Raw genomic sequence first — 17,705 nt, forward strand, 5'->3', positions numbered from 1 at the left:
ATCCACAGCCCTGTTCCCCATCATCTAGTGCTAGGGAGCTGATCCTAGATGAGCTTGGAAAAATACTGCTGAAAATTTAGAATCTGCCCATACTCCTGCTTTGCAGTGGGTCACAGGGATGTGGTGTTTAATGTCACAGCTGGCGACTCCTGCCTGGAGCCCTTGGCCCCTCACGGTGACTTGTAGGTGTGTTAGCACATGAACTGCTGCAGCAATAAATAGACTGTACTGTGTAAGTGCTATTTCTCTACAGTAGTGTCAGGATACCTGACAACACTCTGAAAAGGCAAAGGGAGGGAATTTCTGTCGTTCTGGGTGTGCAGCCTAGCCGTTCTGGTAACCCAGTTTGTTACATTGGTACACGTACACTTCTCGGCAGCAGTAAGTAAGTAACGCTGTCACGTGTTTCTGGGGCTGCAGCCCATGCAGCTGAGCTTGCAGAACACAGCGGGTGCTGGCAGGGCAGAGAACCAAATACAAATCACTTGCTGAAACAGTTGTCTTCCTGTCTTTTCAATCAAATTGCTAACAACCTGTAGTAATGGTTTATTCCTTCGTTCTTTGAACTAGGGAGAGAAGGTGCCTGTCTTTGGGAGCAGTGTGCTTTTCCTGTCTGCAATTAATGGAAGCTGGCAGAGTATTGTTGCCAGTAGGGATCATTTGGCCGGGGGTTGTTGAATTCAGTGAATAATACAACTTGCAAAGATGCATTTAGGATATATGTGTGGCTCTGTGGGATACTCATTTTGTCTTATTGGTAGAATTTTTTTAAACACCCTCTTTGCTTTGAACACTCAGCATCATACTCAGCTTTCTGAAGGAAGTGAAGAATAAATAACGTGCATGAGCGTTAAGGTGGGAAGTAAGAAGGTGTAACGCACAAAGTGATAAGCAAAAGGTGGGTACAGCTAGGGATTCAGCTGGTTTTTGTCAGAGGAGTGCTAGGTAACAAATGTGCGTTAGGTGCATAAACACCTTCTAGTAAAGGACTATATGCTTTTGTTTTTAGCCATATAGCTATGTTACACCAAACAGAAAAAGAATGTAAATGGATCAATTCATTATCAAAACAACCATTCCTGTTGCTTTGAGATTTAAAAGAATAAATGTTTCAATTTTAATGCCATAGCTCCAGTGGCATTTATGTACTTGTATACTTATCTGAACATCTGGGTGAGTTAACTTACTTTTACATAGTACCAAAAATATCTATACATAAACTTAGCGATCAAAATCTCCCTGCTGCCGTAATGAGGAGCAACTTTCGGGTTTGTGAAACAGCCAATTTAATTTGGGAAGCCAAAATTTGAAGGAAAAAAAAAAAGATTAATTTCTTTGTCTCCTCCTTTGTGAAAAATGTAAGCCTACCGAAAAACATAAGCCTACAGAACAGCAGTAAAACTAGAACTGTCCAGAGACAAATAGCTGCTTCTGTTACTGTACCATCTGCACTTTCTTTTTGTGATATGTTACTGTGCATTTCTCTTGAAGATGTTTTGTTCATCCGTTGGATTTGTATATATAAATAGTGCACACCTGCTGCTGCGTTGTGTCGTCTAATTTGTAGCGTTTGCATTTATGGTAGCTCTATGGGATGTGTTTGTTGTTTCAGAAGGAAGTTGAAATTTGGTATTTAAAATTCACTGGTAAGGCAGCAGTACCTGTTAGAACTCTTTTCCCAGGATTGTTTTGTTACCCTCTCCCTGACTCCATTAAATTTTTTCTTTCCTCCCTCTTTACACTGTTCCCAAAAGTTTACTTACATGAAAGGGATGTTGAAAAAAGGAGTGAGTCATTTTACCCTTTCTATTTAGAAGATGTAATGCCAGGCATCTTAATTGGATTTCTCATACCTTCAATTTATAGTTTTATTGATTTCTTTCTGGTACAAAGTGGCTTCTGGACTGGAAAGCTTCTTGAAGAGTTTTTCTGAACATGATTTTGTATATGTGCAGCAGACTTTCTAACTGGAGCTTCAGCAAAATGTAGGTGAAGAAAATAAAATTGTCTAGATAGGCAGCCTGTAGAAATGTAGGCCATTCACTAAAACTTCCTAATTTAGTTAGTCTTTTCATTTTACGTCCTTTTGCATTTACACTGCTTTTTTATCATCCAGTTGTTACTCTCATGTTTTTCATAGAGCCTTTTGATCCTTTTGTCTTTTCTGGGAGCCAGTAGTAGGATGAAAGTAAAGCTATATTTTTTTCAGCCTTTATTTTTCTTTTCCTCAAGAATAAGGAAGAACTACCAGTTGGCCTAGTAACTGAAAAAATGTAAGGTACAAATCTTATTATGACTGGCATCTCACTCTTCATGTGTTTTATGTACAAAATTTAGACAGTTCACTTTTCATTCTTTGTGTGATTTTTCACATTGGGGTTAACAAATGAGGAAAGAGTAAGTATTCAGGAATAAATGTTTACTCTAGTTGTAGTCAGACTCAGCTCTTGGAAAGCTAGTGGGAGTACTCTTGACCAACTTCAAAGGGGAGTTGAATGGAGTCCCTCGTGCTATGCTGAATAAAGGGAGTATTTTGTACCTTCTCAATTCATCAACCACTTAGCATGTGAGAGTTCAGTGCTGTTGACTTTCACGGCCCTGTTCATGCAAGTGAGGAATATGAGTGAGGAGGTGCAGTGTTGAAGGTTTGGATTTCAGAAGAGCAAGGTACCTTTTTTTTTTTTTTTTTTTTTTTTTTCATTTTGCTTGAACTTGCAACTAGAGAAGCTTTCTTCTCAAATGTAAAGCTGTGCTTTGTCCATTTTTTGTGTAACTCCTTTGGGGCTTGAAAGGTGAAGATTTCCTTCTGAGGTCAGGTATCTCTGAAAGAACACTTGGAATGTGCAAAGAATTGCAAAGCAAGCTGTGTGATTTATATCCCTATGAATCCCTATGATAAATTGTTCTTTCAGTGTATTTTTTTCTGTAGCTCTGTTAATAAAAAATATCTGGGCAGTTTCCTGGCTTCCACATAAAGATCTCTGTTTTGTTGGAAGAGAGGTGTACAGGCAACTCATAATAATGTCTTACTTAATACTTTAAGTACTTGCAGGTACTGATAGTATTGCTAAATAGTTTCTATTGATATTGAAATAATAGGAATTGAATGAGTCCTTGAACTTGTGCATTATATTATTGTCAGGTATTTTTCAGCACTTTGCAGGAGCTGTTTTAGGACAAGATGATTTGTGGTGGAGGAGACCAGCAAAAAGGCATGATGACCCAATTGTACTTTAGTGAGAATGTCTGTTTTAAAGGGAATTTTCACTTCTCAAATACCAGTGGACTTGTTCATAGCAAAGATAGCCTGGGTTAGAACATATGTAACCCTTTAAAATTCGAGTTTGCTTCCAAAACTCCTTTTACCTTGTGTGGTTGTAGAGGGAGATGGCTTTGACTCATGTGAAGAACCATGTTAACCAAGTTAGTGGGAAGGGGAAGGAAAACTTTTCCCACGTTCATGTGAGTTGTTTCTCTGCCAAAAAAACTGGCAGAGATGGAGTTTTCTTTTCAGCATAATGTTTTGACTCTGATTCAAAGCAAAAGCTCCAAGTAAGAGAGAGTTGGGTTATCAACTTCATTTAAATAATGCAAAAAACGGTGATTAGTTTATTAGATTGAAATACTGCATTTTAAATTCAGATTAAGTGAATGGTATTCTGTATAGAGAAGGATCTACTTAGTCTGTCTGCAGCACTAACAGAAGGATAGTAAATGTGCTTTTTTTTCCCAGTGAAAAGGGTACATGGATTTTAATGTCCTATCTTTAGTTTCCTACAATTGACAACTGTTAATTGCTTTTAGTCTTTCTTTAAAACTCATCTCCTGATATATTTGGTCACTATTGTTTACTACAGTTTAATAGCTCTCAATTTTGAGTGAATAAACTAACGCTCACCCTTTCTGGCCCTGAAGCCAAATCACACTACATATGATCATGTTTTATCTTCCTAAAGGCTCATTCCATCCTTGAACGTGTATTTTTGTGAATTTGCCATTAGTGGAGGGGGCATGGGTAAAGCTTTTTTTTTTTTCATTGGATCAGGTTGTCTTTGAAATATCTGGATCCTGGAACATAGTACTGCTTTTTATCCAAGCCGTAGGAGGATGTGTAGTGAAATGGAAATGGTCCCAATCTTTCAAATGTGATGGCAGCTTAACTGAGGTTGAGTATTTGTCATAGTAGCCAGCTCTGCCCTTTGTGAAGAACATAAGGGAAGCAGAGAGAAAGGACACAGAGTTTTATTTTCCTTCACTGCTGGATTGCCATGAGATGAAGCTTGTGAAGGTAAGCTTGGAGGAGCCCCAGCAGCTGTGGAAAGTGGAAGGTTTGTCATCTGTGGGCATAAATTTCAAGTGGGATGCAAAAGAGTTCTTGAGGTAATAAGTAGTTTGGAGGAACTGTGAGGGAGAGGAGAAGCTTCCTAACTCCTTCAAATTTTGATCTGTATGCCTTAGTAAGACTTAAAAAGCATTTATGGTTTTTTTCTAAATCTAAAGACAAACATGTTATATGGTCTGTTTCATTCTCTGACTGCACAGGGGATTTTTAGAGCTCTGATATTGCAGGATTTTTGTAAAAACAGCAGCAGTCTTTGGTTGTGGCACTTTTGTCACACTTTAGATTGTTTTGGGCTTGCAAGCAGATATTCTAATCTACTGCCAATCTTTTAATTGATGGGTTGTTTCTGGATTGAAAGGAGAAGATATGTTTAATGCGTTTTTAACAGAACTCAGAGTCTTGTGTATTTATTCTTAGTTCTGTCTCATTTATAGACAGGTCAACGATGATCCTTTGATAATATGGTTGTGTTTGCTACTTGGAAAGTCCTGAAATCAAAATAATGAAAATATATTTTAGCAATTTCTACCAATTCCATGAATATTTAAAAATGTTAGGGGAATGTTGCATGGATTGCAAGAGTTCTGCTATAGTTCAGCAGGGGCCTGTGGTTTGGACATTTCTGGTACATTTTATTTTTAGGGATCTGTGGAACATCTGTTGTAATTTGGGATTTGTAAGCCTTTTCAGAATTGGAACTTTGTTAGGACTGCATATGTTGATTACCTGCAGGTGTGACTTTGGAGTGATAGCTTTATTACAGGAGACTGACCTCAGGAAATTGAATGTTTTTCAAACTTTGTCACTCACTTCTTTGTCCCATAACTCCTTAGCAGTGAGCAGACTTAGTTTTCCACATATTTTTCATCATCGTGTATGTTTAGAGATTTCTTTTATTCATCATGTATATTTAGAGATTTCTCGTCTTGTCATGCAGTCCTTTCTGATTCCTTTCATTGGATCCTTTGTTGTCAGGTCTGCATTTTATTGTGCTTGACATTTAATTTTCTCAACTTTGTGTTAGATTGACATCTCTTATTTTGCTGTGAATGGGCCATTTTTACCTTTGTAGGGACTGCTTTTCACATGAACAGTGTTTTATGATTGAAAACATAACTAGGGAGTTAGCTCATTTCTCCTGATAACCAAGCTCTGCTGAGTCAGTAAGGATGGGCGGTGGGCTCCTAGAGATCTTACTGTCCAAGTCTCTTGCAGGGAAATCCTAAGGGTGGCTATAAAACCTCTGTAATAAGATCAAGAGTGAAGACACCCTGCATTCAAGGTATGCTTTGACTATTGAAAATAGTATAGGCATGTATCAGAAACATTTTGAAAATAAAATCACATATAAAGTTCTCTTGTATTGCCAAGTCTTGGTTTCTTACTCTCTGCAAAGGAGAGCAGCAGAATTTAGCCAAGGAAAGAGCCACTTACATAGAACACTGTATCCTCTCCCAAGCTGTTACTTCAAGTGGCTAAAAAGATACAGAAATCATGTAGTCATGAGGGGAACGGATTTGTGTTGTGTTTATGGGAAGCTTTTGTGACCAGTCATTCTATACCATTTATTCCCCTATTGAATATGCACAGTGAAACAGAACAAGTTAATGGTAATAGAATGAATGATGATGGTTCATGTGGCATCTTTTGTGGTGCTCTTGAAAACACAGAACACCCTATAAAATGTGTCTATGGTGAAAAGTCGTGTGCAGGGAGGGTATAGCAATAGACCTCGCAGGAGTTTCTCTCTAAACTGAGACTCTGCAGCTCAAGCATGATTTTGTGCTGGCTTTTCTGCTTGCCAGCTATTTAGTTTTCATGCCATATGGCTCTTTTGGCCTTGAAGTATAGACCATAGGTTCTTGTCATCTCTTTTTACAGAGGAGGAGAGTGTGGAAATGTTCAGTAAACTGGGGCTATGCCTGTACCTTGAGAATTCATGTAAGGCTTTATTTTGATGGCAATATTAAAAATTCCAGCACAGGATAATGCTGTATTTCTTGCTGAGCAGAAATACAGTGATTTGAATGCTAACTTACCAATTATTTCTTTGCTGTACTGATGGAATTAAAGTAGTACCTGAGAAATGTTTCATTTTCATATTCTTATCTGTCTGGTATGCTATGAAATCTTAAGTGAAGAAAGTTCTGTCCTGATTATAAAGTTTTTACACTGTTGCAGTTTTACCAGTTTTAAACGTGGTACAGCTAAGATTGAAGATCCCCATCTGATAAACAGAGTTTACATATTCCAGGAGCTACTATATTAGTAGAAGTAATGAGATGATATCATGAAATTATTGCTGAGGTAACGATGCTTAAGATAATAGGATTAACATGCTTTAATTAGGTTGACTTTTAAATTGGTAGTTATGATATCTGTTAATGCTGACTGTGACACATACATACTTGCCTTGTAATCTTAAATAGACTATAAGTATAAATTAAAAAATATCAACTGTTATGAACATAAATTTGTTTTTGCAGCATTACTTGAAATACTGTTTGGATAAGAGCATCTATATGAAGCAGTATGTGAATAAAAACACATATATCCACATCTGTTAAATATGAATTTATGAAGAGTTCAGTGAAGTATTGTTTGAGGCTGTGACTCTTTGTTATAAAGGTCCAGTCTGATGTTAATGTATGTTTTACAAAGATAAGAGGAAAGTTAATAGGGCAACAGTGGGAGGAACAAGTAACTATGAGTAGCTGGTTGGTTTATGTATGCTGAATTAGATGCAGTCTTTGCCTTTTAGATCAGTAATTAAACTGTCTCATGCACAATGCCCATTTATATTGTGGCATCTGTCATGATCTCTGTTCTAGTTTTGTTGTAATTGAGTTAATGTAATAGGAATAATTGTAATTTTTTCTCTGCTTCTGGCCTTAATTCCATGGCAGAGTAAGGCTGTATGTGTTGTGCCTGTAGCAAGTGCCTGGCTTTCTGCTGCTGTGTTTTAAAAATGGCATTTGATAGCAAGTGTTGCAAATTAATTTCTTGATAGTTGAAGGTACTCCCGTATTCTCTGTGCTTTGCCATTTATTGAGTGTTGTTGCTGAAATAATTTCTTAATTCTTGGTTATTTAACATTTATTCTTGTCTTCAGAGCTAATTTAAAATTACTTATATAGGTTAAACCAATAAATTACATTTACTTAATTTTTGTATCTGTAGGAGATTGAACCTGAAATTTTGTCCTAGGTTCAATGTCAGGCTTTTTTGTTTCTTGACCCATTCAGACTGTGGTTTTCTTCATCTTAAATAGTTTGCAAAAGCATCAAACAATGAGTGTTGTTCGGAAGTCTACAGGAAATGCACACATCCTTTTTTCAGCCTGTAAGTTAAGTCAAAACTGAGGAAAACTTGAAGTGTTCCAGGAAACAGGTCTCTCTGTTTGTTAACAACCTCATTCTTAGCATGTACGTTCAAAATGTTCTCCACCCCTACCCCTTCAAGTCCTTTTGTGAAGCTTTATTTATGTTTCAGTCTGGTTTCTGTCATTACTTACCAATGAAATCTACAGGAACCCAATTGTCTTGACACCAGTTTAAAAAAGATAAATTATTGAGGGCTATGATAGTGCAAGTCAGGACTTAGAGGAACATGCCAAGTTTTAATCTGCATAAAAGAGCATCTAAGCTAGAGCTTTGACTGTGTTAAATCCATTTACAAAAGTTTTTGGCTCAGCCAGGGTTATGCCAACTATTTCATGAAGCCTAGCACCATTTTTCTTTAAATGAATGACATGAAGAAAAATGTAAAAACATTCAAATCTAAGCTTTCTAGCTGAAAATGTTTTCTACATATGCCCTCCATCTGACTTGAGTCAGGGGTGGGAAGAAAGTCTTTCAGTGAAATAGGCTGTATTTTTCATTCTCTCAGATGCTAGAGCTGAGCTTGGACTGTGAATTTTCTGAAATGCTTCTGTTATCACAGATGTTGGTTATCAGCATTACTAGGTTGTTATTATTGTTTTTAAGGTGTTTGCTGCCATATGTCATCTAACTTGGGAGTGCCTGCTTATTTAATTAATTCATCACTTTTATTGTCACAGAAACAGTACTTTTTGAAAGCAAACTTAAACTAACAAGGCTTAAGTCTTGATTCTGCTAAATGCAAGTTCATAAAATGGGAAGAAAAAATGAGTTTGAGCAGTTGTTTTAGACAAGGCACCTTTAGATCTGAAATATTATTAATAATGAAATTAAATTAACAGCTCTCTGAAGGGTCATCAAGGATCATGAATAGTTCAGGTGGGAAGGAATATCTGGGGGACATCTAATTCACTCTCTTGCTCAGAGTGAGGAAGATTGAGAGATGGAGACTCCACAGCCTGTCAGCGCCCCTATTCTGATACTTGAGCAGCCTCATGATTAAAATAGTTTTGTCTTGTGATGGAAATTTCCTGTGTTGCAATGTTTCCTAATGTCCCGTGCATCTGCAAGAAGAGTCTGGCTCCCTTTTCTTTGTATCCTGTCATTTAGTAGTTGGAGACAGCAGTAAGGTCTCCCTTAAGTTTGTTTCTTAAATCTGAAGTAATCCAACCCAACCAGAATCACAGGTTAATAGTGGAATGAGCTACTTACTTTCTTGCAACTATAGATCCCCTCTGAAGGTTGCTTTCTTTTTTTTTTTTTTTAAACTTGTGTTTAAACTAGATTTGAAAGGGATCATTTGGTGAGCACTACATTTGAGCACTTACTGATGCTTTAGGCCGTAAAAAATGCTTCCTGCAGTGTATGTGATGCAACTGTAGATGCCTAAGTTAGCTTGAGGTCACTGACCTCCATGCAGGTAGGACTCAGTTCAGCAGAAGGATGAGCCTTGTAGGATACCCAAGCGGGCATGAGTGTTAGGGAAGATGGAGTGTGTTGAGCATGGATCATGAGTCAGGATTGTTGGCTCATGTTTAGGAGTTCTTCCTTCACAGAAAGACCTGAGTGAGTTTGTTTAATTGGGTTTTCCCTTCCCGTAAGGTACTTGGAGTATTTCATGTCTCTGTGAGTTTTGTCTTTTTAATTTTTTAAATAATGCAGCTTCCTGCTGCAAATAATGCAGAATAATCCTGAAATAATTCTGTGACTGGCTTTGTGTTGAGGAAGTGTGATAACATTACCAGCCAGAGATGATGTATTGGAGCCTTACAAATAGTGTTAGGTGACCTTACAAAGAGAAAAATTACTTTTTCCTACTGTTTAGCTGGGTATGGCTGTAGCTTTTACCAGTGTTCAGGTCAAAAAGGGGCTTGGAAATCTGTAGTGGTTCACTAAATACTCTGTTCTTACACCTCATTAACTATAGTCTTAATAGTGAGGGGAGACTGCAGATGGAGGCAAATGTGCTGAAGTCTTGCTGCTCCTGCCATTGGTAGTGTTGTGAAGGAGGGAAGAAATCAGCTGAAAGACCACAATCATGGTTTCAGAATAGTGACTGGAAGAACTCTAGGGAGTGTTGCTGCATTCATCCAAAAGGTGGAACAAATCAGCTGTGGGCAGGGGGCACTCAAGGCATTCAAAGTACCTTTCAAAGACACTTTGCTGTGTGGTAGGTGTGAGCGAGCCTGAAAAGCTTTATTTTGCTGTTAAAAGTAGTGCACAGACTCCTTTATCTAGGTTCTGTTAGATGAACTTTTTTAGACTCTACATGCATGTATCTGAAGTAGACAAAAAACATTAAACCAAAATACAGAGTATTAGCATGCAAATTGGCTGAAATGACTGTACATTACCTATAAAAACATTAAACAGTGTTTTTACTTCACCTTTATGCTGCTTTCTTACTCTCTGTGTGGTGAATGTTGGAGGGATAGGGCATGTTTCTGAAGTGCTTTCCCCTTAGGAAGGAGAGTGACCTCCAAGCTGATTGACAGTGGGAACAGTTTCTATTTCTGTTTTGAATTATACTCCTTTCTATATAAATGCATCATGAGTCACTGCTCTTTGTCTAAACCCTGAAAAAATGTTTCTCCATCTGCCCACCTGTTTGGACACTGTGGGAGTGAATACTCCAATAAAGACAAATATTTATATAAGACAGCAGCTTAAGATGCAGAGGCCAGAAATATCTTTGAAGAAAGAAGCCCAAAAGAATGTGAACCAAAATTACAGTAGGAGATCTAAAGGCTTCTCTTTTGTTTTAAAAGTAGTTTACAAGGCTAAACGAAGTCCATTGTCACAGTAGGCTATAAAAATGTTCTATTTGCTGTGAAAATACTGAATAAAAGAGTTCCAGTTGTTTTGTTACATGCATGTCCTATCCTCAGTGCACTGTCTTGCAAATGAATGCAGCTCCTTTCTACCAAAAAAACCTCATTTAAGATAATTTTGTGAGTTGTACGGTGTGTGATACAGAAGTATTAATATGTGCTTAATGAACAATGTAGAATAACTTCATAAACAATTGACACTCCTCTGTTTTACTATATGAGGTGATAATATTTGTATAAAGACTAAATGATACAACAGTACTATTGCCTTGAATTCCAGTTTTATTCCTTCTGTAACTTTTAGTTTATTTCTTCCTCTTATGATGTATGTTCTGTTTTAATTTCAGGGTAATTGGTCTGGAAGCTCTCATGATTCAATCCAATCAAGGAGAGTGGTTATTTCTCACAATATGGATAAAGCACTGAAAGAAGGTGAGTCTTAGGTGCATTAGAGTCTGAATATCTCTTGTCCTTTTAGCAAACCATAACTGCACAATATTTCAAGACTTTAGAATATGACCCTGGTTTCTTGCATGATATAAAATGTAATGGCAAGGTCTTAGTCTTCTCAAGAAATCCACTGTAGTAAGTAATGTGATGTTGCTTTTGCTATTCAACTGATATGCTGTCATTGTAGTGGCTGGGGTTTTTTTTGGCTGAAATACAGTCCTTGATACTTATGCACAAAGCAAAGGGGTAACACTTAAAATATTCTTGACGGGGTTTTCCTGAACTGAGAAATCCTGTAGACTCTTGCATACAGTCTTTCCATTTAGTGCAGTTCTTGCCATTAAAAATCAATCTAAAATCAACATTTGTATTTCTGGGTGATAGAGTATATCAGCCTTTTGTAAATATTTTATCTAATTTTGAATACTTTTTCCTTTAAGATTTCTTTGCAGCACTTTTTCCTGTATTTTTCGTAAATTGAGAGTATCTTTGAAAATTATCATTGCTTTAAACGGGTTGGTTGTCTTATGACAACTTGTTATGTTTTTAAAGTTATTTTTATAAATAGCTATTAGCAGGGTATGTAGCAAAATTATAAAATTAGAGCACTGCCTACCTATGTCATTGAGATGGATGCATGAGGCCATCCCTAATCAGTAAGGCTGAAAGAAAGTTACTAATACGTAAATGATTCATTTTTCAGAGTTAAATACCTTATGCTGTGACAGCTCATGCCTTTCTGCTATTTTTTTTTTCAGAGTTTCTTTTACCCTCTGTTCTCACTCTGAATTTTGGAAAGCAAACTTGTCAGATTTTGTTTTATTTCTTCCAGGCCTAAGTGATGAAGCCAACTTCTCTGTTTTGCAGTTTGACAAAGATGAGACTGTACTTTTTGCTCTACCATACGAAGTGTTTTTGGTTTGAAAGGTGACTGAGTCATCTTCAGTTTCAGATACTGAATGCAATCATTTTGAAATACTGAATGCAATCCCAAAAGCAATAGTTTATTTTTATCAGCACAAAATGATCAGTCTCTGTGAAAATAGACAGGACTTCTTGCCTGTGAAGAAGTTCTGAAATTTGTAGTTGTCTTGATGTGAATGGTGGGTTTTTTGTTGTTTTTTTTTTTTTTTTTTCCCACAAGTTTGTGGTTAAATAAAACTTTATTACTAGTAATATAAAAAATACCCTCTGTATTTGTGTTTCCAATCTTGCAGTGATTAGGATTAAAGCATTTATAAATCCCGGGAATTTTGGACAGCTTTTTACTGTCTAGGTATAATGTGCTACTCAACAAAAAGCTTTAGAAAGCCTTATTCATTTAGCTAGGAGCCCCTTAACAGATTTTACTTCTTTTTACATTTCCTTTGAGATGCATGCATGATGTCATCTGATTTCAGAAATACTGTTGCTGGGTATGAAGAGACAGCCCTTTGGTTAATTCTTATTTCTTCAGTTGTGTTTCATTGTTGTAATTAAGTTGGCCTGGGCTTTACTCTTAGTTGCTAACTACCTTGCCCTGCTCCAGAACTGTCTGTTGGTCATGCCATGCTTTTGCTGGTGTTATAGCCAGGCTGTGTGGTCTTTTCTCTCTGAGTTTAGTGTGGTTCACCTAAGGGTCTGTGTCACTTCAAGCTGCCACTTGCTTTACTGCATTTTTCCTGATGTTCCCATCATAGTCTGTTAATGTAGTTGGAAAGATCCTTGGTCATATCCTTGGTTTAACTGAAGGAGCCACCCATGTTTCTGTTCCAACCATCAGTCTTATTTCAATAACTAGTAGCTGTTTAGATAGTTTTCCTGTGATGGTCACTGGCTGATAATAGTTGCTTGTGTCTTATACAGCTTCTTGTCTTGCTGTAATAAAATTGTTGGGAATCATCCTTTTACAGTGTGCCTCACACTAAACACCACCAAGAAGGAACTCTGTATGTGTTGGTTTACAGCTCCACCCTAAATGTCTTTGTTATTTTCCATTAAGAGCAGAGCAGTGTAACAGGTTGGTGCTTTAGAGTGCTGCTTCATTATGAAAAATAGGATACTTGCCTTAGGTGTAGATACAAGGTGGGGGAAAGCTGTGAATTGGCCCTGCCACAGTGTGTTGTGGTTTATGAAATCTAAATGTTCAAAATCAGAACAAGTGTAAGGTTACAAAAAGATTTTCCTTGTTGAGTATGGCAGAAAGAAAAGGCCTTTAGTTATCAGCCCCAAGTCTCCTTTTTAGCTGGTAGTACTTGAATAGCTTACATTGAAATATGGGTTTTTTTCAGTATTTTTCATTATTTCTGTTGAGAGATTGATTTGATTTTTGTTTGACCTTCGTTTACCTTACAAAAAGAGAAGATAAGCCACTTCTACAAATATCCTTTGGTGCTTACCTGCTGCTTGTCTGGATTCCATCCACACAGTGGTGTGCTAAGATGTCTCCTGAGAGAGGCTGTGCTCTGTCCCTCTCATGCTGCTGTGCACAGTGTGTACTGCTTGGGTTGAGGTTGCAGCTGCCAGGAGATTGATCTGCTGGGGGAGTAGCTGTCCTCCCAGGAAATGAATTTCATTTTCTGTTTTTATTGCTCCAAGTCCTGCAGTCTTTTTGTTGTTTTTCACAGTCAGTCTTTGTCTACAGTTTTAGCAGTGCCAAGAAGAATGGTCTTCATATCACTTAGCTGCTTCACTGGGTCATTTTTGAGTAAGTAAAACAGTACAGGCCATAGCTCAAATCCTGGCAGAGCTCTACTGGTGAAATTGTTCTGCTGTGAAAATTCACCTCTTTCTTAGATCTTAAAATATTTCCTGCTGGAGAGGCATCTCTTCTTTTGGAGTGGGTTGTCTTCCTTCAGCCTTGCATTGAGGTGACCTTTTTGGAAATATTTTGGGTATTTAATTAGATTCTTTCTATGGATTAGATCTTGCCTATCTGTGTTGATCCCTTAGGATCTAACTCTGTTGGGGATGTAAGGTTGTACTTCCCTTTACAGAAGGATTGGGGGAAACTATGTCTCATTTCCTAACTTAATATGTGCAAATTGATATTTAGAAAAAGAATTGGTGCTGCTCTCTATTTGAAAAGCTGGTGAGGTTTTAAAATGTTTTTAAATTATTTTTTTTCTCTGCTGAAATTGGGTTTTTTTAGAATAAGAATTCCTGCTGCTCCCTATTTGAAAAGCTGGTGGGTTTTTAAAATTTATTAATTTTAAATTATAAAAAATTTTTTTTTTTTTCCAAAAAACAGCTTTCCAAACAATTTTTTTTTTGGTCCACAATATCAGCAAACCTACTTGAATGTATGTTCTGTCTGCTATTGGGATTCAAACACCTGAAGCTAAGAACTCTTGGCCAAGGGTGCATGTGGAAAATATTTGGACATAAATTTGTCTGATTTTACTACATTTCCTACATTTTTTCTCCATTGTTTATATATTTTTATGATTTTTTTCTGCATAAAAAACCAGTAAATACACAAATGCCAGGAAAATGTTAATAAAAATGGACCAAAGATTGGGGAATTGCGAGACTGTCAGGGATTCCTTTTGCACAGTGCCAGTCCATCCATGCACAATGGTAGCATCTAGCCTACTAAACCTGTCAATTTCATAGAACTTGAATATAGAAGTAAACCAAGAAATGCTAGTGGTTTTTCAAACACAAACTTTAGAAGAGCACTGAAATCTTTAAACCGCTATTGCTAGTTCACAGTCACTGAAATGTTGGCATTTAGACATCATTTTGTCAGCCTTTTACACCATGGTCTAAGTAAAGATTTAGTGTCCATGAGAAACTTCAGTAAAGATAAAAAACATTAAATCTCATCCTCTTGTATAGCTAAAACATAATGAAATTTAAAATATAATAATGGAAAAATAGCTTTCTTCTCTTTCAATTTAAATATTAATGTCTTGGAAATTATAAAACTGAATATTCAGAGTATTTATTAGTAATTTTATTAGTAATTGTAAACCCACCTTTAATGTAGGGGTTTTAAATTTTCTTTGAGGTTTTTGTTGTCATTGTTTTTTGTTGTTTGGGTGTTTTTTTTTTTGTCTGAATTGGCTTTTGGCAGGGGAAAAAGGTAGTGGCTGTAAGAAGTAAATAAGCATTTAGCATTTACTTCTCTAGAACAGTACTTTGACAGGTACTTGGCTGTGGTATTGTCTGTCATTTTTTTCTATTTCTTTTTTATTGAAAATATTTTTCTAAAAGTATAGCTTATTATAACCCCATCATGCATGTTAGACTTAGTGTTGTAGTAGCACAGAATTCTGGTAATGATTCTTGGCTTTTTGAAGGTGGTTTCTTCCTGCAGGATCCTAACACGATTCACATTACCTTTGTATTTCTCTTTTATGGGTTGTGATGCTTGTTGCTCTAGAATAACTCAAGGCAATGTTGAGCTATACATTTTTTCATTTGTTCACGCAGTCACAGGAGAGTTTTGGATTTAACTGTAAATTAATGCAGTGGTTGTGGCTTCTCCAGGGTTTTCAGGAAAGGACTGTTACTTCTTGTTGAAACTTGGAAGTCTGTCTGCATTTGCGTAGAATATTTATGCTGTTTTTTAATATTGCTTTGAGATAAAGAGTAGGCATTTAATCCTTGTTATTCAGATTTTTGTTATTTTTAATAAAGTTGTATAATGAATCTTGGCAATATAAACTGTCTAGTATGAAGCTCTGCAAATTGCAGATTTGAAACCAGTCTGACCTGCAGACCTTGGTGGTGCCACTGAACCTCTCAATGAATGAATGAATGTGGAAAAAGGGATAGCAGTTACTGTAGGGCATGTGGAGGAATGAGGGAAGGGTCTAGAGGGGTGTCCTCAATGAACCTCCTCACAAGCTTCTGGCTCTGTTCCCAACACTCTTCTAGTTTACAGTGTTTAAAAAGAGTAGTTGAACAGACTCAACTTCATTTTCTCATGGGAATGGTAATTAATCACATTGTAATAACTTGGGACTTGGATCTTATGAACTAATTTAGGAAACCCAGGAGAAATTGCTACAGTTTTGCGCCAGACTCATTGTGGTCACTGCATTTGATTTGGTCAGGAGAAATTTGTTTTATGATTGTAGTGGATGACTTAGTGGTAATAAGGTTTTGTCCTGAATATGTTCTGCTTCTTTTTCTGTTCCTTCCTTGTCTTCTGACTGTTGTTTTCACTGTTTTAGAGAACAGGTAGTATAAAAGTAATGAGAATAGATCCATGAGCAGATTTCTTCTCTGAAGAGAGCAAGCTGCTCTCTATAAATTTGTTACATTTGTTTTCTGTGTTGCCTTAGGGTGCTGAAAAGGCACCAGCTGCATCAATGGGCATGAAACTAAAGCAGCAGCTGCACCCCAAGGCCGGGATGACACAAGGCAGTGTCTTACCCAGTCTTAAACTGGCTGCTGTTAGTGTCTGTGGCTGGTGGTGTCCTTTTTAAATTTTATTTGTTTAAAAGCTGTCTCACTGCTCACTTGGACATACATGCTAGGCTCTAAAGAACCCTGAATTTTATAGAGAACAGCACTGTTGTGATGCAGGAAGGGCAATAAGGTTGAGAAGTGACAAAGGAACTACAGAAGACATGTAAAATAAGAGAGCTGTAAAACAAAAGTGCAGGAAAATAGGGTTTAAAGCAGTGTAATACTTTTAAGGTCTTGAAAGTGTGTAACTGGCAGAGTTAAACTTAAATTAAATATTTCATAACTGCATGGATAATTTTTGATGATGATTCATGATCTTTTGTCTCTAGCTTGATATTGCCAATAGATTTTGTGGCTCTTTTGTATTGAATGTGACAGAATTCATGAGTGGCTAAAAGGAACAAAAAGAATGTATTATTTAGTGTGCTGGAAACTGAGCTGTTTTGGAGTGGAGTTGCTTAAAAAGTAATACATTATTTTATTTTATTGAATTATAATATAATAATGGGAATTATATAATATAAATTATTATGTTATAGTTTATTAAAATTTAAGAAATTAAGGGTCATTAGGAATAGATTTTCTCTGAAAGACAGTATGTCTGTAAGGGATTGGGATGCAAGTTCTGCTCTTGTGCTCTTGCTTTGTAGAGTTTTGTTGAATAGATTTCTGTAGGAGCCACCACTCTGTACCATGGCTTGTCCTCTTGGGCAAAAGATGGTGATGAAAGAGCTACTTTGCACCCTTGCAAAGGATAGAGAGGGTGTCTGAAAGAAAATCTGGAGAGTCACTACCTGCCAGTGATGCTGATTAAAAGATACCACAATGCAGTGTGCTGCAAGCACAGTTGAGAAATTATTGGTCTCTTATGGAATAGAAAAAAAGGAAGAATCTGTGCTGTGGTGAGCTTTCCACAGCATTTCAGACCTTGCAACAGAAGAGAGTAACTAAGCTATAACAAAAAGGGTGGCTGCAGAAGGACATGGGGACAGCTGTGGAAAAATAGATTCTTAAAGTGTATTTTGTTGGAAGACTTGAGATAAGTAATAGAACTTCAGATTTTAAAATGCTATTTCCTCTGTTCTGTGGTGTCTTGACAAACTATTCCTCTGCTTGCTTATCAGAAGACCACTATTTTTATAACTGTTTATATCACTCTGTAGTATTTGTGGGTAAGAGTTTTCAGTGAAATATTTAATCTATTTTAGAAAAGTATTTTGGAAGTTCCTATCCTGCTGTTTGGCTCTGCATACCTTTTTCTGTCCTGGATTAGAAAAAAAAAATCGTCAAACCTGTTATATA

The 17,705-nt window shown here is 36.8% G+C and overlaps 1 protein-coding gene across 3 annotated transcripts in view; it reads left to right on the top strand.

The window, feature by feature from the left end:
- SNX25 (sorting nexin 25) overlaps positions 1–17,705 on the top strand; it is an 81,713-nt gene that overhangs the window by 860 nt on the left and 63,148 nt on the right. For all 3 annotated transcript variants that reach the window (XM_059844637.1, XM_059844640.1, XM_059844638.1), the window contains exon 2: positions 10,901–10,985. In XM_059844637.1, the coding sequence (XP_059700620.1) occupies positions 10,901–10,985 (85 nt within the window). The remainder of the gene's footprint in view (positions 1–10,900; positions 10,986–17,705) is intronic.

Source organism: Haemorhous mexicanus, chromosome 4 (assembly GCF_027477595.1).
Source record: "Haemorhous mexicanus isolate bHaeMex1 chromosome 4, bHaeMex1.pri, whole genome shotgun sequence".
NCBI lineage: Eukaryota > Metazoa > Chordata > Aves > Passeriformes > Fringillidae > Haemorhous > Haemorhous mexicanus.